The 25,945-nt window shown below is 49.9% G+C and overlaps 2 protein-coding genes across 2 annotated transcripts in view; one reads left to right on the top strand and one right to left on the bottom strand.

Annotated features, from left to right (window-relative positions):
* Positions 1 to 848: 848 nt before the first annotated feature.
* Positions 849 to 10,164, top strand: LOC115339283 (oocyte zinc finger protein XlCOF6-like). Its single transcript, XM_041122699.1, is given in 4 exon segments — positions 849 to 1,434; positions 3,691 to 4,744; positions 5,136 to 5,871; positions 5,873 to 10,164. Coding segments are annotated over 3 exon segments (2,250 nt in total). The 5' UTR covers positions 849 to 1,434; positions 3,691 to 3,884; the 3' UTR covers positions 6,527 to 10,164.
* Positions 10,165 to 18,212: 8,048 nt separating this feature from the next.
* The window catches only part of GARS1 (glycyl-tRNA synthetase 1), a 28,841-nt gene continuing 21,108 nt past the window's right edge, over positions 18,213 to 25,945 (bottom strand). The window contains exons 13-17 of the mRNA XM_030009618.2: positions 24,855 to 24,940; positions 22,545 to 22,654; positions 21,090 to 21,183; positions 19,958 to 20,148; positions 18,213 to 18,568 (exon numbers count right to left, since the gene is read on the bottom strand). Coding sequence (XP_029865478.1) covers positions 18,443 to 18,568; positions 19,958 to 20,148; positions 21,090 to 21,183; positions 22,545 to 22,654; positions 24,855 to 24,940 — 607 coding nt within the window. The 3' untranslated portion in view covers positions 18,213 to 18,442. The remainder of the gene's footprint in view (positions 18,569 to 19,957; positions 20,149 to 21,089; positions 21,184 to 22,544; positions 22,655 to 24,854; positions 24,941 to 25,945) is intronic.

Below are 25,945 nucleotides of genomic sequence, written 5' to 3'. Positions count from 1 at the left end.
TTACAGTACAATTATTTTCATTTTTTAAAAACTACTATTTTTAAAAAAAGTCTTAATTCTGAGGGTGCGTCCCCCCAACACTTTAACCTGTACTACCCGAGCTTCTGTCTGCAAGGTGCTAGTGATAAATGGCTAGGCAACGTGGCTATGTCTGTATGAGTAATTCGACTGAGGCAAGGACAATTCTCCAGCCCTGAGGGCACCAAGCTGACTTGCGTCCATACAGCAAAACTCCATTCAGGATGGCATCATCCAGTTCTACCCTGGGACTCATCCCTGGATCCAGCTCTGACTCAAGCTAAAAGTTTTGGGTAAAGACATGAGAGTTAAGAAAATTGTGCGCCAGTGCCCGGGAACATCACCGTTTGTTTCAGAGACATGGCCTGAGTTTTCCATCACCCCAAATTAGCACATGTCCAGCAGCCGCCAAACGCTCCAGGACCTGCTGTGTGACCCAGACTGGTAGGACCGTGGATTTACTGTGGATTTCTGTAGGCATCAGCGCTGCTGGTTTTAACCACAGCCCAATCCAGGCAGCCTGCTAACTGCTACAAAGCACCCAGGAACAGGCAGTCCAGCCTCCCCTGGGAGCTGGAGACTCACAAGGAGACTCACAGCCATGGGGAGAAAACAATTTTCTTGGACTCATTGGGTGGAGACCTCCCAGACATGGGCTCTGCCACTGTCTCACCAAATGTCCCCTTTCAAGTCACCTCACTGCCTTTCCCATTTCCAAAGCGTTTTGAGATTCACAGACAAAAAGGTGATAGAAGAGGAGAAGAGGATGGCTTTTCTTGCTTGCACAACTCCAAAGGGGGGGTCAGCCACGTGAAGAGAGAGCGAAAGCATCGACAATGAGGTCTCGGAGGTACGTAATGGTGACTTCTAATGCAAAGCAGTGCAGTTTAGCCACCTAAAAATAGCAATTAAAAAAGAGAACTAATGTAAATCAAAAGCTATTTCCAGCCTGCTGCAGCGTGGGCACTGCGTTTCCCTATAACAACCCCCAGCCAGCAAACATAAGCATCCTCCAAAGCGGACGAGCAGCATCCCTGCCGAGGACTACAGCTCCCAGGAGCCTGCAGCCCAGGCAGCGCCTGTGCGGGGACCAGGCACCGGGCAGCCGGGCAGGGGGACCGGCAGGGAGGCAGTGATGGCTGGGCATCCCCCCAGCCATGCCCGAGAGGTTTTAGGGTTGCTGTTTCCTACCCCCAAACCCTTTCTTTCCCTAAGCCAGCTCCTCTTTTTCTGTCTCTCCTCCCCCGGTAGTTTTTACATCACTGACACAGACTTCCTGTGAGTCAGCACCAGCAGACACGAACGGAGTAGCTGGAAGACGAAGAAGAGCTCAAAGTGGGTAGAAATAAGAAAATTTGGTCCATGACACTTGGGTACTTTCCCGACCCGCGTGCTGCTGAGGGAGATGGGAGACAGGTCAGTAAACGGCTGAGCTGGGATGTCTGGGGCCAGGACGGGATGCTCAGGGCTGAACCCCTCCGTGGTGTCTGCGTGCGTCCCGCAGCATCCCAGGGCGGCAGCAGGACATCTCGGGAAGTCGGGGTCACCGCTACAAAGCTGGAGCGTTTGTCAAGGTTGGCTGCGGCGGAGCAAACTGCACTGGCTGGGATACATCGCCTTGCTTGTCTTTCTCAGGCTGAATCCTGCCCTGAGAGCTTTGGCTTGCTCCCCTGGCTGGAGGTGACCACTGGAGTCGGAGGTACAGCTGGTCCTGCTTGGCGTGGGAGCAGGCAGCTTGGCTAAACCCGGGGAGTAGGAACAGCAGGAACAGCAGCACAACAGGAGAAGGGGCATCCGTCCTTTAAAATCTGCCCAAACCCCATGATTCTGGGGCATCCTTGCGACGTTTTCAGGAGTGATGGAGGCACGGGTGGGAATGAGTTAATAGGTCCAGCCTCTGCCTTGCAAGGAGAAGCTGTGCCTGCCTATGGCTGTGCCTCTGTGTGTGTGTGTGTGCTGGTGTGGGGGGGTTATTCCCAGCGAAAGGAGCAAAGCAACAGCTGAGGAGCTGCTCCCGTTCGCGTTTCACAAGCGAAATTCAGGCAGCTGTGCTGACACGCCGTCACCTCCGGGAAAAACAGCCCAGCACATGGAACAGCCGGAGACAAAAGTTTGCCCAGAGTTGTCTCTGGGCTCGGAAAAGTTGGTCACCACAGAGAGTAAAAACAACCTCCATTTCTCAGCCTATCTGAAAGGTCCCCAGAGAACATCTCACCCAACACCCATCCTTTTTCTTGGTGAGAAAGGATAGAGGTGCAAATGCCCTGGATGCATGCTGGGATGGCTGGATCAGGGCTTCCTTTGCCCAGCTGAGGGGTTGGGCAGGGACTTCTCAGGACGCCTCATCACTTTGGGGCACTTGGGAGTCAAGGAGCAGGAGAGGAGAGATTTTTGACTCACTGGACCACCATCAGGGAGCCCTCCCCATGAGTTGCCCCAGATAAGTTCCTGAGTCAGTTTGGTGCTGGTTCTCCCATTAAGAAAGTCAATGGCAAATGGGGTTCTTCTTCAGCCCAGACTTTTTATGCAGTTAGGTCGATGCTGGTGGTGGTGTGGCTGCACCCTTCATGGGTCAGACGTGACAAACCTGCAAATTGAAGCTGGCACCAAGGCAAAGGTGGACCTTCGGCAGTCTAACCTCAGGGCAAGGGGACAGGGGAAGGGGTTGAGTCCTTGCTGTCCTCCTGAACACCAGGAGGACCTCTCTGTCCGTTCAGACATCTTCCTGGCCACCAGCCCCAGCAGCCTTGCAGAGGCTCTGGTGTCTGCCCTGGTGCTGCACAGGGAACCGAGGACATCAGTGTGAGTTTCACTTCTGCCTCCAGCCTGTCTGGCTGCAGCTGTGACCCAGATGTCCCTGTCCCCTCACTGAGTTGGACGTGACACAAAATCTCTAGAGAAATAAATGGGCACCTTCCGAGGGACGGGAGCCCCACGGGGTTTGCACAGCCAGATGAGCACCAGACAATGCTTGGGCAGTTTTGTTTCACAGATGTGAGATTTCGGTGCTGTCTGGAGGCTGGGGAGAGCAACATGATACGTTCTAGAGATGAGCAGCTGTTTGCTGATCCTCAACATTTCCCCTTGTCGTCCCAGAAGGTCCCTCTCTGCCAGTGCACTGAAGGAGGCTCAGATGATCTCAGTGACCACTCTTCACATGGGACGTGTCTGGTCCTGGCCCCAGCCCTTGGTCTGGTCATCCTGGCTCAGACCAGGGATTGCACCACCCCAGAGATCCTCCAGAAATGGGTCTGGGTGTGCCCTAACCAAGAGGGATTTACTTCTAGAAATGCTGATGACCGTGAGTTGGTCCCTGATGGTTATGACCACCAACCTTCACCACCCCTCTGAAGGAAAAGTGATGTTGGTTCCTGCTCAGAGATCAGCACAGCAGGAGGAGCCCCCCCCCAAACCACCAGTTTCTTGTCGTGAGTACCTGGAGATGTGGAGAAAGTCCAGCCTGTGCCAGGCAGTTCCAGCAAACCCCTTCAATCCCCTCCTAGATTTTACAGTCTCTTGGCCTTTGGTTTTACTAGAATGAACTAAGCTTGGCTGGGGTTTTTTTTATGATTGTCGTTTCCACACGACAGTTTACCACACTAAAAGTGGTTTGGTTTTTGGCTTTTTTTCCTGTTGGCCTTGACAATAACACCTGCCTTGGTTTCTTCTCAGGTTCAGCCCTCATGAAGAAAAACACAGGCTTTCTAAAGAAGAGTAACTCAAACCAGCGCTGGCACTTTCCCATGGTCGCTACCTCCCAGCAGCCCTGGCAGGCAGGGAAAACTGGTGGCAATGGCCAGGAGGACTCCCAGCGATGCCTCCCCTAGTGAACACCACCCGGGCCCCCACCTCTGAAGAACCAGGTGATGGAACAGCCAGCCATGATGACGCTGGAGCTCTTGGAGGCAGAGAATTTTCTCAGCCACACTCGGGAGAAGTCGTACACTTGCATGATTTGTGGGGACAGTTTTAAGCACAAGGGCATCCTGGCAGCCCACCAGAAATCCCATAAGGAGGAGATACAGGCTGAAGGCTGTGAGGAAGGCGATGTTGACCAGGCTGGAGAGCTGCATGACCAAGAAGCCATCAGAACTGGAGAGGAGGCCAATGGGAGAGACCATAGCAAGCACAGCACACAGAGCGATCCTGAGAGAAGGGAGAAGCCCCATGCCTGCACTGAGTGCAGGAAGAGCTTCAAGATGAAGGTAGACCTCACCAAGCACCTCCGGACTCACACGGGCGAGAGACCATTCCCCTGCACCGACTGTGGCAAGAGGTTCATCACCAAATCACAACTCAAGGAGCACCACAGGATCCACACGGGCGAGCGGCCGTACGAGTGCCTGGACTGTGGGAAGAACTTCACCCAGAAGTCACAGCTCATCGTGCACCAACGGATCCACACAGGTGAGAAGCCCTACCAGTGCAGCAGCTGCCAGAAGAGCTTCGTGGACAAGTCACAGCTGGTGGCACACCACCGGATCCACACGGGTGACCGTCCCTTCAAGTGCGGTGTATGCGGCCGTGGCTTCCGCCAGAAGATCACCCTCGTCAAGCACCAGCGGGTCCACAGCACCAAGGGCGCCCAGTGGGACGCTGCCAGGGCCATCGTGGCCGAATCCACTCCGACAGGGAAGAAGATCTTCCACTGCAGCACCTGTGGGAAGGAGTTCAAGAAGAAGTCAGTGCTGGTGACCCACCAGAGGATTCACACTGGGGAGGAGCCCTACCCCTGCCCTGCGTGCGGGCGATGCTTCCGGCAGAAGATCCACCTCGCCCGGCATCAGCGGACCCACGAGCGGCCCGGTGCCCACGTTTGCGGAACCTGCGGGGACCGCTTTGGCAGCAAGAGGGAGATGCTGCGGCACCACCAGGGCCACCATCCCCAGCAAGCCCCTTACGTCTGCACCACCTGTGGAAAGCGCTTCAGCCAGAAGGTCGGCCTCACAGCCCATCGCCGCGTCCACGCGCGGGAAAAGGAGACCACCAGTGCCTCAGGGGGTGGGCAGCCCCCCACCACCCTCGGTGGTACCCACGCCTGTGGGCAGTGTGGAAAGACGTTCACCAAGAAGGGCAACCTGGCCAACCACCAACGGGGCTCATGCCGAGGGCGGGGGTCACCGCTGCGGGGTTTGCGGCAAGGGCTTCGCCAAGCGGGGGGAGCTGACCAAGCATGAGCGGACCCACACCGGGGAGAAGCCCTACGGGTGTGGGCAGTGCGGCAAGCGCTTCGCCCAGCGTACCCAGCTGGTCACCCACCAGCGCGTCCACACCGGCGAGCGGCCCTACCCCTGCGGTGACTGTGGCAAGCGCTTCGGCGACAAGTCCCGCCTCACCGTCCACCGGCGCGTCCACACCGGTGACCGGCCCTTCCCCTGCCCTACCTGCGGCAAGGGCTTCCGCCAGAAGATTGCCTTGGTCAAGCACCGCCGTGTCCATGAGCGTGGCAGGGACAAGGGAGGCGGCGAAGGCACCGGCGCCAACACCGACGCCAATGCTGACACCGAGGCCAACGGCAATGGCGAGGCTAATGGCAATAGCAATGCCAACGCCAATGCCAACGCCAACACCGATGCCAATGCCAAGGTGGCTGGCAAAGATGAGGAGAGCCCGGCTGTCCCCTGTCGGCTGCTCCCCATCGGCGAGCGGCCCTTCTCCTGCAGCGAGTGTGGGAAAGCCTTTGCCCAGAAGGCTCAGCTGGCAGTCCACCACCGCATCCACACTGGGGAGCGTCCCTTCCCCTGCGCCGACTGCCCCAAAGCCTTCATCGACAAGTCCCGCCTCGTCGTCCACCGCCGCACCCACACCGGTGAGCGCCCCTTCCCCTGTGCTGCCTGCGGCCGAGCCTTCACCCAGAAGGTTGCCCCTCACCACCCACCAGCGGGTCCACACGCGGGAGCACCAGCCACCGCCGGCCCCAGTTCCCCTCGGACCGCAGGGTGAGGAGTGGCCCTTCACCTGTGCCATCTGCTGGAGAGGTTTCCACAAGGAGATTGCCCTCATCGCCCACCGGCGGGTCCACACCAAGTATGAGCCCAACCGCTGCAGCAAGTGTGGGCAGGTCTTCCCCAACAGGGCCCAGCTCCATCTCCACCAGCCCTCCCATGCCAAGGACCGGCCATTCAAGTGTGCCACGTGCGGGAAGGACTTCAAGAGGAGGGAGATCTTGATTACCCACCAGCGGGTCCACACGGGAGAGGCACCCTTTCAGTGCCGCCAGTGCAGCAAAAGCTTCTCACAGAAGGCCAACCTCATGAAGCACCAGCTCACTCACACCCGCCAGGGCCCCTTCATCTGCTCCGACTGTGGGCAAAGCTACACGACCATTGGACATTTCAAGAGGCATCAGAAGAACCACCTCAAGAAGCAAAGCCCTCCTGGTGAGGGAGAGGAACTCCCTGAGGACCTGGCAACTGGCCGTGTGCCAGTGGGTGGCCACAGCAGCCCCATCATCGTGGTGAAGACAGAGGCTGATGCTGATGACTATGAGGTCGTACAGGTCCCATGATGGTAAGGATCAAGGACTCAGGGAAGGAAGGGCTGATGCCTGCTCACTTGGGTATGGGGTTGCTGCGTCCACCACCAAGATCCATGGTCCTGTGGGAACTGTTCCCCTGGAAACATATCACAGTATTTGGTGTGAGCCAGGAGTGGAAAACCTGGGAGGATCTGGACTTCAGCACACGGCAATCCCTGAATCAAACCTCAGTCAAAACTGGCTGACACAATGTGAAATTTGGGGGTGAGGGAGGGATATAAAAACATACTTTGGCTACTTTTCTATATCTTATATGAAAGTCCTCATTTCAAGAGGTTTGGTGGGGGGTTTTTTGCTAACAGGAGGGCTGAGAAGCTCATTTTTTTAAAGCAAGTAAATGAAATCTGTGATTTCAGATATATTCACATGACTCCAAGAGCTGGAGCTTTAAAAAAAAAAAAAAAAAAAAGACCAAAAATCTCACCAAACATTATGAGGCTTGCCATCACCAACTTCCCGGCAGGAGTTGGAGCAGACCATCATTGGTCCCTAGCCTTCCAGCAGCTGACACCAGCTCCAGCCATCCTGCAGACACATGGAGCAGTGCAGGGTCTGCTACTGTGGAAAAATTGCAGCCAGAAATAAGGGAGGATGTCATGGCCAAAGGACTCGGGGATGGGGACCCCGCTGACACCTGGGGAAGGGCCACCGAGGTCAATAACGCTCCCTGTGGAGGGCAAACAGCCACCCACATGGCTTAGTTTGCAGAGCTGGATTAAGAGCTCTGGCTGGGAACTAATGCAGGGTTTATATGAAGACACCATTTTTCCTAGTTTAAAATAACCTTATGTATGGGTTGATTGTGCAGGATAATCCCTGGGCATATTTATTATGGAGTTAGGGGCATTCATTGCACAGCCACAGTTTCAGAGCAGCATTTGGGAAGTTGCCAGACCTGTTTCTTGCACCACAAGCTCAGTTGCAATGCCAAGATGTGGCTCCTAAACCTGAAGACCGCTGGTCTGTGCCACCTACAGCCTCACTGAGGTAGGGAGAAACCCTCAACAACTGTCCTCTGTGTCACGCATTTGCAGTAGTGACCACAGCATGGCACCGGGAAAAGGTGTGTTTAATTGCTCTGCCAAGAAAAGGAGGCTTTAGCTTGCTCCCCGCGCCCCACCAGCCCGGGTGGAGTTGGGGGTTAGCAGAAGCTGTTCCCACCACGGGTGCGGGTGAGCATCCCCACATCTGGCATGAAGACTCTGGCCCTATGGACTGTGCCAATCCATAGGACCCCTCTGACAAAGCTTAGTGACATGGAGGTCACCTCCAAGGTGCACCTCCGTGGCCACCTGGCCAAGCCAACTTGCTGTTTAGAATGGTTTTGGGGGAGAAGAATGAAGGGCTTTGCTGGGCAATCACTTGAAATGCCACTTCAGACTTGCCGCGGGGGTTCAGTTGCTTTTGCATCCTGGACATCAGTGCCAGAGCTCGCTTCAGCAACAGTAAGAAGGGGGTTCACCACCCCCTCCCCAAATCTGGGTGCTCCCCATGCCCAGAGCAGCACCCTCCACCCTCCCGATCCCTCCTTAGCTGCCAGGTTTTGCCTCTGAGGTTGCACGAAGGCAGAGGGGCACAACACCATGTCCATACAATGCTAACTTTCAGTACCTGCACGTCCCTTCGGAGCTCCAGCAGCACCCCCCCCCCCCCATTTAAAATCAGCCGGTGTGAAATGATCCCCTTCCCTCCGTGCTTTTAGCAGCGCTCACCATTGCTGGATTTGGCGTGCGCCCTGCGCTCCATGCCCCAGTGCAGCCCCTGCTGCTCTACGTCCTGTCCATTAAATGAATATCCTGCCATTAACTACGGCAAAGAGTTCCGATGCCACGAAGCAATGGCAGGAGCCGAAGGAATGATCCATACACCACTATTAGCTTGCAAAAATTGGGCCAGCTTGTCTTCAAACCCCATGTGGTCACCAGATGAGCCAAATGGATAGTTATACAAAATTAAGGACTGTTTTCATTTTATTCCTTTTTTCCCCCAGTAAATAATCTGTTTGATTTCGAAGATTTCCCTCAGCATTTCTGTTGTTTTCATTGGCTTTTTTTTCCCTGCATTTATTTTGCTGGCGGCAAATTCATCAGCCCTAAATAGGTAGACTGATAACAGACCGTGATAATAGTACACTAAACTATTACATGAAAAGCAGTGAATTAAATCATTCACTGGAAAACAGGCCATGGTGGAAGACTGCTGCTTCCTGAAAGCTTTCTATCCTTTTAAGCTTGCTTTTTTGTGCAAGATGTTCTTGCTCCAGTAATCTTTGCACAGCTCTGCCCTATTTCTGCAAGCTAAAGAGACAGCGAGCTGGTGTGTAGGCTCAGCCCTTGCTGACCAGTTGCCCCCGCCTTGTCCCTTGTTTGGGGATTTTCTCTCAGGAATTAAATGACAGCAAGGAATAAATTATCCAGCTCCCCTTTTCTAACTGATCCTGATTGCTTTAACTCACATTATGTCTTGCTAATAATCCCGTTGCACATAAACAAACTCGAGCTGGGGATGATGGGAAAGCATCTACGTACATCACTTGGCAAAACTTCTGCCCTGATTAGGTGACCGCTTTTCCAATCAGGGGGATTATGAGTGATGAGTAACAGACCATGTTACTGGAGATGGACACAAGAAGAAAAGGCTTTGCCTAAGCATCTTTCAAATAAGACCCAGGAGGACAAATAGTAGAGCATGAGCATCACCCGGTTGCATCCTCCTTTGGGGAACAGGAGCAGCTCTGTGTTTATGAGCTGTGGTTGGGCAGCTTTCCATTGGCTTCCTAGAAAAGTTTGACCACTGTGGGGTGAATGAAGATGAATTCTTAATCTAACAAAGTCTCTCACCTGCAAATATTCCCAATGTCAAGTAAGAAAATAAAACAAATTGGGAGTATATTTAATTTTCCCTATCTCGGTTGTTGCGGGTCCACCATGCTCTGCGGCTGAATTCATGTCTCTACAGCACAGATGTAAACATCTGAGCTGGTCATCCCCTATTTAAAATCAAAGGAGAGAAAGAGGGAGATGGAGAAAGTGATTTTTTCTGCCCTATTTAGGTGTCCACTCTGGGATGAAACTCCAGGACTTCATTGACTCTACTTACATCGCTACAGGCTGCAAAGGGAAGCCAGGCTCGGAAGGAGATATCCCCGTCAGTTCATGGTGGTTTTAGCCCACAGCAGCCAATTTATTTGGGAAAAGAGCAGGGGCTGTAGGGACACAGGCTGCAATGGTCAGCAGTTATTAGACATGATTGGCGCATGGAGTCAGCACTGCAGGTACCTCTGATGCAAAAACATCCCAGCCCTTAATAATTTGTACACTGTGCTGCACCGTGCTGATGAAGCTCTGCCTGCAAACGGTCCCGGCTGCGTGTGGCTTCCCGAGGGAGCGAGGGGTGTGGAAAGGTCGGTATAATCCACACAGAGGGACGCGATCATTTCCCAGGTATATTTTTTATGACTTTGTTTTTATTTATGGGTAGGCCATGCAGGAGATGGAGGAACTAGTAGGAGTTGTGGACACCCACTGAAATATTAACATACGATCCAATGTTATTTGCTGTTCTTCCCTACGTTTCTTTTACAAAGTAAAATAAATTACATTTTGTAATTGTCCTTTTTTTTAGTATCATGTACCAGCATACTTTTGCTGCACAGGATCCTCCAGCTATGGGATTCACCTCTTTCCCCTAGATTTTTTCTGTATTTCCTCTGATTTGCAGATGGTTTGCCTCTATTTTCATAATAAAAATCTGTACTGAACAAGGCTGTGCTTCAGTGCTGTTGGATAATCCCGAATGGGATGGAGGTGGGGGAGGTGAGAGCTTGGGATAGAAGCATCCACCTGGGACCAGGACACCAACATCTTCATCGCGGGTCAATCCTTCATCCCATGGCAGGTCTGAAAGGGGATTGCGTGAGACTGAGGTTTCACTGTAGGAATCACTGAGAAGGGATTTAACTTTCCAAGTCTCTCTATAAAAATTTGGAAAAGCACATGCAAGGTCCTCACTCATCTTGATGTAATTCAGTCTGCAAAAATCAGTCATTAACAGAGGCAAAATGCAGGTGAAAACCGTGACTGATGAGAAATCTTGTCTCCAAGCGTCTGGTGCATCCTGGTTGTCTCCTCCTAAGGTGGTTACTGTTTGCTGGTGATCACAGCTTTACAAACAGGAGCTCATCAATGGGGAATGAGCAGCAGGGCAGGAAACGAGAACAAGACCTCTCTTGTTCGCCTTCACACCTTGCATCATGAGCATCCTAAAGCCACACTTCTCCATGCCAGCCCAGTACCATGCTTCCCGGGACACGAGAAGACCCTTTTTTAAGAAGCTGGAAGTAGACATGGTGGAAAAGATACAAACCGCTTTTATTTAACAAATCCTCTGCTGGTGCACTCAGCTAAGATGCTAGTCCTCAGGCACTCCCTTCCCGGGATTTTCCCCAGACTTTAATTTTTCTTTGTGGTTTGTGATGGCACCCGGGCTACATGTTTGGGGACCTCTCTAAGTCAGATGTCTGTCACAGGCCATTCGGTGACACAATGGGGTATTTCTTTCCAGTGCCCCTTAGCTATTTTCCAAGCAATTCTCACCAACCAGGTGAATTGCCGGATCCTCCAACCTCCATCAATCCCCATTTCTGTTTGCACGAAACAGCCGGTCGAGATGCTCCTTCCCTCCTACGGAGGAACATTTGTTATTCAGAACAAAATATTATGTTGCCGTGTTATTTAATCAAGTCAAAATTCATAGGCAGCATCTGTGCAGAAGATAAAATGTTTGGGGACAGTTTAGTCCTTTTCTTATCTAAGTGATTAAGGTTATGTAAAGACTTTTAAACACAGAGATGGAGTTTCATAAGCGAGGGACCAAAATAGTGCCAAGTAGCCAACCATCTCCCCTTGATCACACTGGATTAGTACAATTAATCTGTAGGTATTAGTGACCAGCAGGGTTTTGCCTGGAGGATATAATATATATTTATTATTTCATATCTGATTTCCCCCAAGAGGCAGAAAATTCAATTGTGGGCTTTTCTTTTCATCATTATATTTTTGCAAATGGGGTTGCAGGATTTGGAAAATTACCGAGGGGGTCCTGATCAGAGGGGGGACAGTTACCAAAGGGGGGATGAGATCCCTGCTCATTTTTATGTCTTCTGAGAACAATGCAATTGGGAATTGCCTGCTGGAAGAGTGTGAACTGGTGTGGGACCTCAGCCAGGGCCTACTGGGGGAGCGGGAGGGTAGCAAATATCCACCAGTATACCCAGCCCTAAAGGCACTTTCCGGACACCCCTGCTATTGCTGCTTAACACTGGAGGAAACCAGAGCTCAGAAATATGAAATTATATACCTGGAGGAGGATCAGGAATCCTTATTCTTGGGCTCCGGTTCAGTTGCTGTAACAACACGTCTCACGTAAATAGCCCTTTCACTAACATGAAGCTCTTGAAGAAAAAGCAGAGCTTTGCTCTGCTCCCGAATTGAAAACCGAAAAGGAAAGTCCCTGACAAGCTTTCTTTGCATTGGGTTTTGGGGAACAGGTGTTGCGGGTTTCTTGCTTTTCTTGCTGCAAAGCAGCTGCATTTCTCATCAATTTATAAACGAAGACGTAGAGGCCTGGTCTGAAGCAGCGCCTGTTTAACCCCATTACAGATCAATGGCTTAAATGCTGCTCTTAGCACTATCTCAGTTAAAGGTTGGCATAGATGGATTTAGCTTGTGTGGGTTGATTCGTATGCTGACCACTGGGAAAACAACTGACTATGACTCTGGTTCTTCCCATACCTCCAAGTCTTCACAGACCAGACAGCGGCCACCAGAAGGTGCAAAGGAAAGAGAGGAAGAACCGCACAAATACACAGTGATTTTTCCTCCAAGCACCTATTTCGAAGCTGTCACCTGCCAATTTTATTGATTATTCACCAGTTCTTGTACTAGAAGAGAAAATGAACCTTTCTTTTCTACTGCCCTTCTTCACACACTTCCTAAATGTGGGGATGACCCTAAATACTGTCTATATCCAGGGCTAGAGTCCTGGCAATGCAAGCTGAGATATTACTTAGAAAGGACCAATGGGCTTTGCCAGTGCTTTTCATTTTTTGCAGCTTTATGAAATGAATGAGCAATGTTCTCCCATCCCCTTGCAGGGGAGATAGCTGCAGATTACAGCAGAAAGCGGAGTGTTACATGATCAGCTCGGATAGGAACATGGAAATGAGTGTGGCAGAGCAATGCGGAGTTAGATTGAGGTTCAGCAGCTCCCGCTTATAAATACTTAACTCTGCCTATCTGGCGCAGAAGGTGAATTGCAGGTCACAGCAAAGATAGGAATCGAAAAGGTATAAGCTGAATTTCCAAAATACACCTGTTGGAGCCTTCTTTGTTAGGACAAGCCTGTCACCTTCAGCTGTTTTTTTATCAGGGGGATTTTTGCAACGCGCAGGCTAGGCGAGGTTCACGCCGCTACCTTCAGGCGTTGGCTGTGCTCCCCTCCCCGGCGTCCCCCTCCGTCAGCGGAACAAAACCAGCGGTTTCGTGATGCCTGTTTGCAATGCCCACTTAAAATTGAGACAAATCATTCCCCAGACTCCGCTGATCATGGAGGCAGCCCCAGAGGCTACAACCATCCATGCTGTAAATAATGGCATTTAATCAGAGGGATCCTCCCAACTCCATAAGCTCACGGCAGGGGGATCCAAACTTCGCTCTTACACCCCAGATACGCACGCCCCTGAAGATGAACTGCTATGAACTACATCTCTAAGACTTTCTTAGGATCGTTGTCTTGCATTAAAATCCGGGCTGCAACAGCGTTTTCAGCCATCGAATTAAGAAAGAGCATGAGAGCAACGCAGTGCTGGAGGTCCAGGGTTTGCAGCACGAGTGAAACACCCAGAAGAGTTAAAAATAAAACATAGCGTTTCAGTGTCTAAATACTTCCCTTGCGTTTGCTATTTTTTGCCTGACAGCACCCTCTTCTGGGAAGTGGGTGCTGCTTGCGGAAGGGTGCACCCTGCTCATCTCGCATGGGCTCCTCAGAGCCCTCCGGGGTGAATTTAAGCAGAGTGGCATTACACAGTCTCTTCTGAGCTATTTTTTGCAGTTCCCTTTGAAGATCGCTGCACGATCGAGCGCTGGTCAAAGTCACAGCACCCAGTTATTTGGTGCCCACTAGCTGATGGGTGCAGCCAGGAACCAGCACAGACACCGGTAAAGCCCGGCAAATTGCTGCTTTGCATTGCTGCAGCAGCAGGTAAATTCTGCTCCATCCTGGTGAGGACTGTCCTAAAATTTTTAATTATGTCCTCTGACACGTCCCAGCTATTTTATTTGTTTGCTTGAAACACAGGCGAGCAAGCAGCTTTTTTGCAAATCGTTTGCATATTAGGACAAGGACACGCTGGCTACACCTCACAGCGACACGGGCTGTGAGCTAAGAAGGGGATGAGCAACTCAGCTTCCCAGGGACGCCAGGCAGGGCCGGAGCAGCCACCATCAGCATCTCTCTGGCCGGGCTTCAGATTCCACCTCCTCCAAAATCATCCTCATCCCCTGTCCTCTGCGACAGCAGGAGCACCTCGGTTGTGCCTAGCATTGGTCAGGTCTGCACCTGAACAGATTTAACATGGTGCAGCTGGTTCCGGGGCTTTTTTGTATTCTAAATAACAAGATTTTTAACTACAAACCACATGAGGGGCTTACCTTCATCCTGGGCTAACAATCCCCTTTGAAGGCCAGGCGGTGCAGTTGAGACACAATTTGCTAATTAGTTCCCTGGTGATAGTTTCCCACTCATGGCTGTGAATTTTTATTCGTTCTTACATTAGGGATATAGTGCTGCTGCATTTGTTGGCAGTGTGGGGGTGTTTAATTACCTTTTTCAAACATGGACAGCAGCAGAGGCTGGGGAGATGGATGAAGAGGAGTTGACCTGACTTTCCAGCCACTGCTCAAAAGGCAACGGTGGGCAGTGGGAACGGTGGGAGTGACTGGTTCTGACACCTGCTTGGAGACAGGCAGGTCCCTCGATGCAGCCCAAAACCCAAGTCGTGACAGGGCTCCGCTCAGCTCCTCCAAAATGAGGACACCCCAAAGCACTGGTAGCTTTGGAAGGCCCTGCCTGCCCTCTGTACTCCTCTCCCTGCCCGTGGGCCGCTGGCTGGGTTCGTACAGCACCTGGCACGCAGGCACCTTGGCTTGTCTAGTCCATGCTTCACTCAAATTAATAACCAGGCTTCATTTATTACATTAGCTCTGTGCGTCTTGGAGCATTTGCCAAATATTATGACCCTCACTCATCCCAGCAGAGGGGAAAAATTTGACACTGTCCCACATGACATCCTTTTCTCTAAATTGGAGAGACATGGATTTGACGGATGGACCACTCGGTGGATAAGGAATTGGCTGCGTGGTTGCACTCAAAGAGTTGCAGTCAATGGCTCGATGTCCAAGTGGAGACCAGTGACGAGGGGCGTTCCTCAGGGGTCAGTACTGGGACCGGCGCTGTTTAACATCTTTGTCGGTGACATGGACAGTGAGACTGAGTGCTCCCTCAGCAAGTTTGCCAATGACACCAAGCTGCGTGGTGCAGTTAACACGCTGGAGGGAAGGGATGCCATCCAGAGGGACCTGGACAGGCTTGAGAGGTGGGCCCGTGTGAACCTCATGAAGTTCAACAAGGCCAAGTGCAAGGTCCTGCACATGGGTCAAGGCAATCTTAAGCACAAACACAGGCTGGTCAGAGAATGGACTGAGAGCAGCCCTGCAGAGAAGGAGTTGGGGGTGTTGGTTGATGAGAAGCTCAGCATGAGCCGGCAATGTGTGTTTGCAGCCCAGAAAGCCAACCGTATCCTGGGCTGCATCAAAAGAAGTGTGACCAGCAGGTCGAGGGATGTGATTCTCCCCCTCTACTCCACTCTCATGAGACCCCCCCTGCAGTACTGCGTCCAGCTCTGGGGCCCCCAACATTAGAAGGACATGGACCAGTTGGAGTGAGTCCAGAGGAGGGCCACGAAGATGATCAGAGGGCTGGAGCACCTCTCCTGTGAAGACAGGCTGAGAGAGTTGGGATTGTTCAGCCTGGAGAAGAGAAGGCTCCGGGGAGACCTTAGAGCAGCCCCCCAGTACCTAAAGAGGGGGCTACAAAAAAAGGTGAAGAGGGACTTTTTGCAAGGGCATGTAGTGATAGGACAAGGGATAATGGCTTTAAACTGAAAGAGGGTAGATTTAGATTAGATGTAAGGAAGAAATTCTTCACTGTGAGGGTGGTGAGGCACTGGCACAGGTTGTCCAGAGGCTGTGGATGCCCCATCCCTGGAAGTGTTCAAGGCCAGGTTGGATGGGGCTTGGAGCAACCTGCTCTAGTGGAAGGTGTCCCTGCCCATGGTGGGGGTGGGGTTCGAACTAGATGATCTTTAAGGTCCCTTCCAACCCAAACCATACTATGAGATTCTATGAAACTGAGACGAAGAAAGCCTCCTAGCAGGGATCTACAGGCACACATCGCCACAGCTTACAGGTTGCAGGTACGTGGAGCAGCCCCAGGTCAAAGAAACACCCCAGTGCGTTAGCCCTGCTCCAGGTCAGTCACCTCTTTCCATTAGCCCCCTTCAGGCAGAAGGCAGACCCGTAGTACTGCCAGTTTAACTCAAGGATGCAGTTTGGGGAAGCAAGGAGGAAAAGGACGGTTGAAAGCGGTGACCGCATGCTGGCTGTCACCACCAGGATGAATTCACGCAACCAAGCCCAGCAAAACAAAACAAAATCAGCAGCACGGTGATTTATGGGCATGGTGAAATCCCCACCCTGTGTCTGCTCCACCCCCCTCACTGCCCCTGATCTATCTGCTTCTGCAGCAGTTTAGCTAAAACTAAAGGAAATTACTCAGAAATGTTCAGTCATTACTGTTTGTCTGCCAATCTGGAGAAGGTATCAGCTGCTAGCACAGAGAAAGCAGCTTCTAGTCACACGAATCGATTGGTATTTTCAAGCAACCTCTTCTGCATTCCTTTTTTTAAAGCCTTTCCTTGCTGAGCATCAGACCTTCTTATGCAAGGCTCTAACACAGCTAAAGCTTCCTAGAGGAGGTTTATGCACCTGAAGCTGACAAAGCCAGCAGAGGGAGATGCCTTATTTACACCAGGGCTGAAGAAAGGTTGGAATACAGTCCTCAGATTTAGTTATCAGGGACAGACGGGCAAGGACAGGCAGGTAAATTGCAACCTGCAGCTACACTGCTCAGGTTCCTCCCCTTGAAACACCAACTTTGCTTCTTCCCACTGGGAATTTTTTCGGGCATCAGATCAGAGCCTCTCAAAAGCATCCAATTTATTTCACAGCTAAGGCCCTGCGATTCAGAGGCATTTCTTATTAGTTTATTTTAGCTAAAGCTCTCAGGTCATCATTTGATTTCACTCTGCAGCATTGTCTACCGTCACATTTTAAAAAGAGCTCTCGCAAACATGCAAAAGACTTAGCCAGTGCAACGATTTCCAGCTCGGCTTCCCCTACGGCCATGTGGCAGAAAGAGAAACTGATCCCCGTAGGAGTCACTCCAGGGAGCCGGCTGCAGGCACATGGCAGGGAGAGGTCGCGGCTGAAAGCCATGCCTGCTGCCAGGGCTCCTCAAAGCTGCACGGTGCTTGCTCTCCCAGCCCAGCACATCACCTATCTTTGCTGGTCTCCAACCAGCTACATCCAGCACAGTGTGAGAGTTCAGGTCTTCTAACCTGTCTTTATACGAGTGTTTTAAACCCAAGCAAAAGCTTGGAGGAGAATGCTTCCCTACCCTCTGAAGGAGAGGTTTCTAGCCCAGGGATAGAAACCCCTGGGATGGGAGTACCAGAGCCCTCTCCAAGGGCTGGAGGACATCCGAGCAGGCTGAGAAGAAATGACATGGAAGGAGACAAGATCTTGCCTCTCCGCTTCTCAGTGGGATGACAGCCTGAAACACCAGTAGGTGCGAGGCCTCTCCTAACCGGTCCCGATCAGGCGGGGTTTAGTGCTCCCTAAACACCAAGGTGCCATTCCCACCTCCAGCTGCAGCAATGCACGCTGACAGCACACGGGTTTAATTTTCTCCAGTGCCCAGGGCAGTCAAAGAGTACCTGGCTCTTTTCCCACCTGCTTAGGGCAGTCTCCCATTTCAGTCCTTGCTGCCAGAAGACATTTAATGGAAAAGCGACCCTGCCAGCGCTCCTACTCGCCACGCTCCTAGCTGCTCGCTCCCTCAGCCAAGCAAACCAACCACGCCAAGAGCAAGAACTGGAACAGGATTTTCCATCCCCTCTCTGTTCTCCTGCATGCAAATGCTCCCAATTCTGCAGAAACAGGTATTAAACACCTGCAGCCAAAAGAAAGCACTGAACCCATCTAAGGTAGCTGCTTGAAGCACTCTGCAACGGTGAAAGGAGGACCAACACTTTGATCACCCCTTCATAAACAGGAGGCGAAGCAACGAGTACCATCTTGCACAAGAGTCCAAGGTGATCCGAATCCAGATGAAAGGGTATATGGTCCCTGCCTTCCTGAGGGGCTGTAACAAACCTGTAACACCCACAGCCATAAGCATGAGGGAAGAAAAAAAAAAAAAAAAAAAAAAGACATTTCTGAAGAAAGTACAAGGCTGCATGAACACAGAGAAGCAGGCATATATAATGGCGTTTTTATTCATAACACCTTTAACTTGGACTGCAATTATTTCAGGTTTTAAAGTTAAATTCAGGCAGCAATTGAGAAAAAAAAAAAAAAAAACAAAAAACAAATAGTCCCTGTGTGCACAAACAATGCAGCTTTGAATAATACACGATAAGTTTATTTCATATTAACATGAACAGTAAAAAGTGGACATTTGACAGGATTTTACTTCAGGTCCTTTTCTTTATTCCTCTATTGTGTCCTTTTTGCCAGTCTCTTGTCCCTCAAATTGTGGGTACTTTGCCTCAACGTCAGCCCAAGTTAGATAACCGTTCGCCAGGTCACGAATGATGGCAGGAAGTTCAGAGATCTGCAGGCAAAATCACAAAGACATATGAAACACAAAGTCATCAGAATCAAGTTGCTCTGTTGGATACTTGGGGAACATGGGTAATGTTTACATCAGCAACAGAACAGATGCAAGGTATCTTCTTGCAAGATTATTTTTGGGGAGAAAACCCATTAACTAGGAGGACATCTTAAATCACAGTCTGTGTCATCTCAGCAAAGACTGCGCAGTTATTCAGGGTGAGCCCTGAGGGAAATGCAGCTGTCACTGGGGTGGACCACAGCAAGGCTCATCCCTGGTAGTGTTATGTTACAGTTTTGGAAGGGAAAGAAAACAATACACACATCCAAAAGATGCTGTAAGCCAAGATTTAGCCAGGCCCTATTTACTGTAAGACCAGGACAAAAGAAGCTGCTAGTCGCCTTTTCTTTGCTCCTCATAGAACACTGTCACGGTGCAAAGGATCAGCCTAGAGAAACTAGAAAATCTGTAGAAATTGAAGGATAACAAGGTCTCGCCTCTGCTGCTTGGCATTGAGAGGTCATCCAGGTGATACAGAGACAGATGGGTTCCCTGAGGAACTGGCACTGCCTGTTACACTGAACCAAACCCACAGGCAGCTCAGTAGCCCCGAGCAGTACAGGTGCTTTTGTACAGAGCGGAGCTAGAACAACTCAGCCTCGCAGACGAACGCGAACTCCTCCTCCTCCAGGAGCCAAACTGTGTTCCTGATGGGGACCAGGGAGAGAAGGACACAACAGAGGTGCCAAGGCCACACGTCCACAGCTCTGAGCAGGTTTTGCTCGCCCACAATGAGACCACCATAGGGAGGTTTGCTATTCCAGTCTCTGTATTATGGCCGTACTAGCAGAGCAAGCTTAGGGCATAGATTTTGGGCAATGGTTCACCAGTTTCTCTGGTGCTGCACAGGCAACACGGGCAGGAAGCAAGCTTTAAGGAGCTATGTCTGAGCTGTGCTCTGTCAGCCAGCCTGTAGCAGGCAAAGATCTCCTGCCTTTTGGTGCCTGTGGATTCGGAGGAGCCCTGCCTTTGAAAGCCAGACACAACCCAGCAAATGCATTTAATCAGCAGCCCTCCCTTGGAAAGAAGCACTATAAAGAGCAGCGCAATCACCACAAGGCATGGTTTTCAATTAAGTTCAACACCTCTGCATCCAAGAAAAACAAAAGCCTCTCCTCACTTTAGTAGCAGAGCCAGCATCTTCCGTTTGACCAGTATCTCTTCCCTGGGGATTTCTCAGAATAGCTAAATTGCCTATGAGAGCTGGAGGCAGCTCCCGAATAGACCAGAGTCATTGCTGGATCAGAAATAGCAGCTAATGCTCGCCCCCAGCCCATAAGAAACAGACTTGGCTCTGTCAGGAGCCAAGCCCGTTTGCCTGCCCTTTACCTCGGCTCGGATCTGGCGCATCGAGTCGCGGTCTCTCAGGGTGGCGGTGTGAGGCGTCCGGTTAACAGTGTCAAAGTCGATCGTGATCCCGAAGGCCACGCCAATCTCATCAGTCCTGGCATAGCGCCGGCCGATGGATCCAGAGGAATCATCCACCTTGTGAGAGATGCCGTTCCTGGTGAGTGCTTCAGCTGCAAGAAGCAGAGAAGGGGGGATCACCAAGACTCATTACGTACTCAGGAGGCAATATGATCCTAGCAAAGGCCTCTGGTATCCTCATGGCACTACCTCAAGTGAGGCACCATGTGTCCTGGTTTCAAGCAGCAGAACAGACCCTTTTTTTTTTTTTTTTTTTTTTTTTGACAGAAGATCCAATGGTCCAGTCTCTCCCAAGACTACAAGATCAAACCCACCCCACAGGTACACTGCTACTCTCACAGCTCTCCACACTGCATCACTCGACTCTCACCCAAAGAGCAAACTCGCTGACTTCTTCAACCTGTCATTACAGTCCCACAACTCGCTTTAACTCAAAAACACACCAGCCTTACATGTATGCAAGGGCATGTGCATCATGGGGAGGCGAGCAGAACTGTCTGTCCTGAGCAGAACTGATGCCAACAGCGAAAGGCACTGTCTGACATGCAGCCTACGTTCCTATCCTTCACTTACTCACTTTTAGATGGCACCAGTGGGCATTTTGACAGAAATGCTTGGAGGCTCAGCAGCTCTGGGACCAATTCAATAAATTAGCTGGCCAACAAGAGTGAAGAAAAGAACTTTATTCAAAAAAACAAACAAACAAAAACCCAAACCAAACACCCACTGCTCCTGACAGCTTCTCCTAAGCAGTGGGAAAGATATCTTTTTGACAGAGAAGGGAAAAAAAGAAGTCTTTTACATTGCGAACCAGCACAGGGAAGGGCAGGGAGTTGAGGCTAGACTGCAGAGTTTGACAGATACCCAAAGCTGACTGATACCAACGAAGTCAGCTGTTTTAGTTTGATGGCTCTCCCTTTGCACATGTAAGAGCCGTGTGATCCCAATGCTATTTTCTCTCTGTAGCACTGAGGAAGGGACCTTTCTTCCCAGTGCACATCCCCATTGGACCCACAGTGCTTAAGACACTTACATAATTCCTTAACAAAAGGCATGAATTCCTGATTCTGGCTTAGAGGAAGAACGGAGCACTTGAACGGTGCTACAACAGCTGGGAAGCTGAAGAACTAAGGAAAAAAGAAAAAGCACAAATAAATACAAGTTTAATGGTTAGGCCACATTCTTAGGAGGTGAGAATAAGCTCTGACTGAGGTTGGACGCAGGGTAACTGTTCCAGGGGAGTCACTGGCCTTCTGCAAGACATTAGCATTTAGGGCCCCAGCAGTAACACCTCACACCACCGAAGCAAGATTGATTTTCTCCAGCTGCCCTCCACTCCCCCTTCCCTCCTGACACCTAAATGTTACCTCCCACCAAAAGAGGTCTACCAGAGCCCTCCCTCAAGAAAGTGAACATCATCTGAATTACAGAAAAATGAAGGGTAGAGGGGTCTTCCCAGGAGATTTAGTCTTATGCACAGTCTAAACCAAACTCCATTTGATTCCCACACAGACTCCACACACATGGAGCATATGCAGCTCAAAGGTTTTCAGAACCCCCCACAGACACCCTCAGAAAAGAAAAATGTGCCAAAAGGGGGAAAAGGGCGGGGGGGGGGAAACATCTTTCCTGGCAATCAGCAAGGCCTGTAAGGGTACAAAAGTAATGCAATTGAGACGTACCACAATACAGAGCAGCCCAGGCTATATAGAAAGTAAATGGGTACTAGGAGGAAGCTAAGTCCGATATTTTAGACTTCATGAGCAGTTTGTGATTGAACGTCAAGTGTGTCCTAACTCTGGGCTCCTGAATCCTGTTCCCCCCACTCATAACGTTATCACATCCTGTGGCAACCAGAGACTGTTATTTTTCTTTTCTATAAACACAGTCTAGCAGCCAGAAACAACAAACGGGAACCAGCATCGAGTTTACAGCCAGCTTCCCATGGGCCACCAGCAATGGTGCAGATCATCAGTTTGGGCACTGGCTGCAACAGGCTGGTGCTCTGTAACACACACTTCCCTCTGGCCCCTGCTACAGCAAAGTTTCAGGCCAAGATTTTAGGGGTGCCCAGAATCAGAGAAGGTTGAATTTCATGGGGGACTGAGGACACAGTTAGTCTATTGTCCATCTTGCTGCACAGAACTATGATTCCAGGACAAGCAGCAAAGAGAGAGGAAATAAAACACTGAATAGATGCCTTTCTCTGAGCCATGGGACATTGCAAAGTGTGAATCCAGAAGGAGGAATTTCTCGCCCCCTTGCCAGTAATAGCGAGAGCCCCATGCACACACAGCCCCAGAATGCTCTCAGTGCGCATGTATAAATGACACGTACGCTGGCAAAAACAGCAATTCAACAGCCCACCTGGGTCTTCCCATCTCTACTGTGTATTGTGCAGTCTTATTTTAGCCCTTCCCCTGGATGTCAGGGAAAGGCAAATGCTTGCAGCTGGTTTAAGCTGAGGCCCAGCAACAGGAAAGCTCACCGTTCTCTGCTCGTCTCCTTCCCGGATGTGGAATGTGTGTTCGAACACTGTGTACATGATCCTCCCAATACCAAATGACGGTTCAATTACATTTGGGATGATTTCTTCCACTGGAACACAAAAGAACCCATGTCATCATTAAAAAAGAATTTACACACAAAAAAAGATGTGTTTACTGAAGCTGCCTTTCTGCTCAGAAGTTCTGACTACATGTAGCTAAGCACATGGAAATAAAAGGTTAGACATGCTCTAAATACAAATACCTGAAGTAGAGATTTGTACTTAGTCCACGTACAGAATATATTTAGGCTGTAAATAACATCTGGCCCTGAGAGCAAATAGCGTAGCACAACTTGCATCCATGCAGATAAACCCTCTTCTCCTTCACAAAAGCGAAGGCTCATCCAAACCGTTCACTGGGAACGGTCCCCGCTCCACACCAAGCCACAAACTATGTCCAGGCATTGTCTAGGAGAGTTCTATTTGGCATAGACCAAAACTGCGCCAGGGAACACGCTAGCAATTTAACAGCCTGGATAACGGCAGGGTAATGCTCAATCCCTGGCACACTTTGGTTTAATGTACAGACACAGCCTCAGTATCCAGCAGACTGAGCAGAGAAGCATGGAGCTTCAGATCCAACTCAAATTCTAGCAAAGACTCCCTCCGTATTCTTGAGTTGTTCAGCTGCCTGCTTCAATGCTCGTCCCCTCCCTCTTCTCCATCCCCCTCCAATGTATCACAAGAGTGGGAAAGAACGAGGATCAACTAGTTACTGTTTGCAAAAATTCCCGGAAGACATGATGTGCTATGTTATGATACACCCATCATTCTCTCAGTCCTTGCCACACATCTGTCAAAGAGGCTTTTTCCTACTTCTTCCCTCTGTGTATGAAAGGACCTCAGTGGACAGCTGCCCTGCTCAGACAGTGCAGCTTTTTAGAAAAAGCTCAGATAGCTACTGGAGAAGAAACAACAGTTATAGGTATCAGCTGCTTTTGAAAATCAAGGGTAGCATCCAGCTCTTGAGCACTGCACCCTGACTTGCCTCCCACTCTATGTGCCCAGAGAGCCAATCCTCCTCAATTGAGCACCTAACTCAGGGTGGGACTTTACCTTCCCAAAAGGATGGTCTTGTTTTATTTGTGCATTGACCAACCAGTTTTCAAGACAAGAGAGAGGGAAACCATAAGCTTTGCCTTCTGCTTGCAGACAGCAGCCAAACTGCCAAATGTACAAATTCAAAACCAGCAACTGGGGTTCTACTTGCTGGCCCCCAGCAATACTATAATCCCTAACAGTTACAACTCTGATTCCTTCTTTGAAGTTGTGACAAAGCAAAGCCTGGCACAGCAGCAGCACACGCTGACTGAAAGACACCTGGACATGTCAAAGGCTCAGCAGCTGCAAGAATAAATATATTCTGCGCATGCTACAAGTTATTCTACTCCTTCCCAGGAGCATTTATCATAGTCCCAACCTAGGGCAGGATGATCCACTAACAGTATGAACTGGGGAAAAATCTACCTCAGTCTCCAGCTCTGTCAAAGACTTCCCAAATGACCTTGGGTGAGGTGCTTACAGAGCTGGCTGGAAAGACAAGACTTCTCTGAGGAACTAAATCCATGCATTTTGGAAAGTTACCTTCTAGCCCCATTTACCATATCAGGACAAAAGCTCTGTGGAGATCCAGTCACTTACCAAAGCTGATGTGTGATTATCAACTACCAGGGGAACTGACTGGACTTGTCAGCTTAAAGAGTCTGGTCAGGACAGCAGCCTGGTGAGCTGGCAGATGCCAGAAGACTTGGCTCCAGGCAGCAGAGTGACAACAGGAGCTCTGAGCACAGGAGATCTGGCCATAGCCCTACCAACAGACTGCCACAACCCATCTGCTACACTGCAACGGACTTGAAGATTAAAGCTCCCAAAGCTGGTGCACCTTCCCCAGCTCCTCCATCGCTACAGCAGCTGGTTCTTAGCACCACATGGGACCTTACAAATCCCAGAACATGCAACTGAAGCAGCACGAATATAATACACCACTCAAAGTCTATTAAATGGGTTACTGAACAGACCAGGCGAGAAGCGGGCAGACAGGCCTGCACCAATGGTCACTGAAATCCCATTGCTGTGTGAAAGCTTTCCAACTCTCTTAAATTGTTGAATTTCAAGGAAATAACATTTGGCATTTTTCCTGTGCCATGGTACAATACTAACAGGACAATCCAACTAATAAAGTTCACACTCAAAGTGTATCCTGATCTGCCTCTTATTTTTGATGATCAAACAACAAAGATACAAATTTACCATGTAATGTTTTCTGAAATCTCTTCACAGTAACCATGTCCTTTGTTAATTTAAAAGTTTTCCCTTCAGTTTCAACAGTGAATTCCCTGCAAAGGAAAAAGAAGTCACTTATAACTTGTTTATTTCTTGCTGTAGCTTTTATTTCTTTAACTGCATCGGTTGGCTGACTTTAGGAATAGGGCAAGAGAAGCCAGGGCAAACCCCAGAGATCAAAGAAACATGTGGCATACCCATTAAAAGAAATTTATGTTAATAATAAGATTACTACATCTACATTAAAAGCAATCATTTTCATAATCACAGTGAACTTAGTTGTGGTTAACAGCCTGAAGCAAACACAATTAGGAAATGGAAAAATGTCAGGATGAAGCATATACACCAAAAGAAAAAAAGAGGGAGGCACACGGAAGAGGCACTTGCTGCAGACTGTACATCTTGAGAAGTCCATGCACTTGACATGAAAACTGACTTGTGTCAGAAGGTACCCTGCATTTTCACAGATACCAAACAAAGGGGAGGATACAGCACAGTTAGTTTATTGATTATTTCTAAAGCTTTTGATATTACAGTCCTTTAACTACTTCCTCTCGCTCCTTGCCAACTTGCAACTAGCACACACTCCTTGCTGAGGAGACCTTAGGCTCTATTGACCTACCCCACTTATGGGAAGCAAATGTCTTTATTATTATGTGTCCTAACAGAAAACTGTCACTGTAAACCTGAGGACTTCACATCATGGATTTATACAAACATGGCCATATGAAAGGCAGGTCTAACATACTGACACTGTCAACATGTACTCAGCAATGGTACCCTCCTTGCTGAAGCATTCAGATCAACATAAGATAAAACCCAACGTGTTTAAGAAGTGTGCACTAATCGCCTGCATTTGGACTCAATACCGAATGGGCTGAAGCTTATAAAGGTTTTGCTCTGAATGCAGCTACAACTGGATGCTGAGTTTAAACACAGTCATGATTTGCAGTCCACTATCAGTTCAAACCCAGGATACTGCTTGTAACTCATCTGTTGAATCATTTCAGTGGGGTTCTGGATGAACTATGTTCACTTTCTTGATTTGGATCCATGTA

Source organism: Aquila chrysaetos, chromosome 3 (assembly GCF_900496995.4).
Source record: "Aquila chrysaetos chrysaetos chromosome 3, bAquChr1.4, whole genome shotgun sequence".
Lineage (NCBI taxonomy): Eukaryota > Metazoa > Chordata > Aves > Accipitriformes > Accipitridae > Aquila > Aquila chrysaetos.
This window is presented reverse-complemented; position numbering and strand designations above follow the sequence as displayed.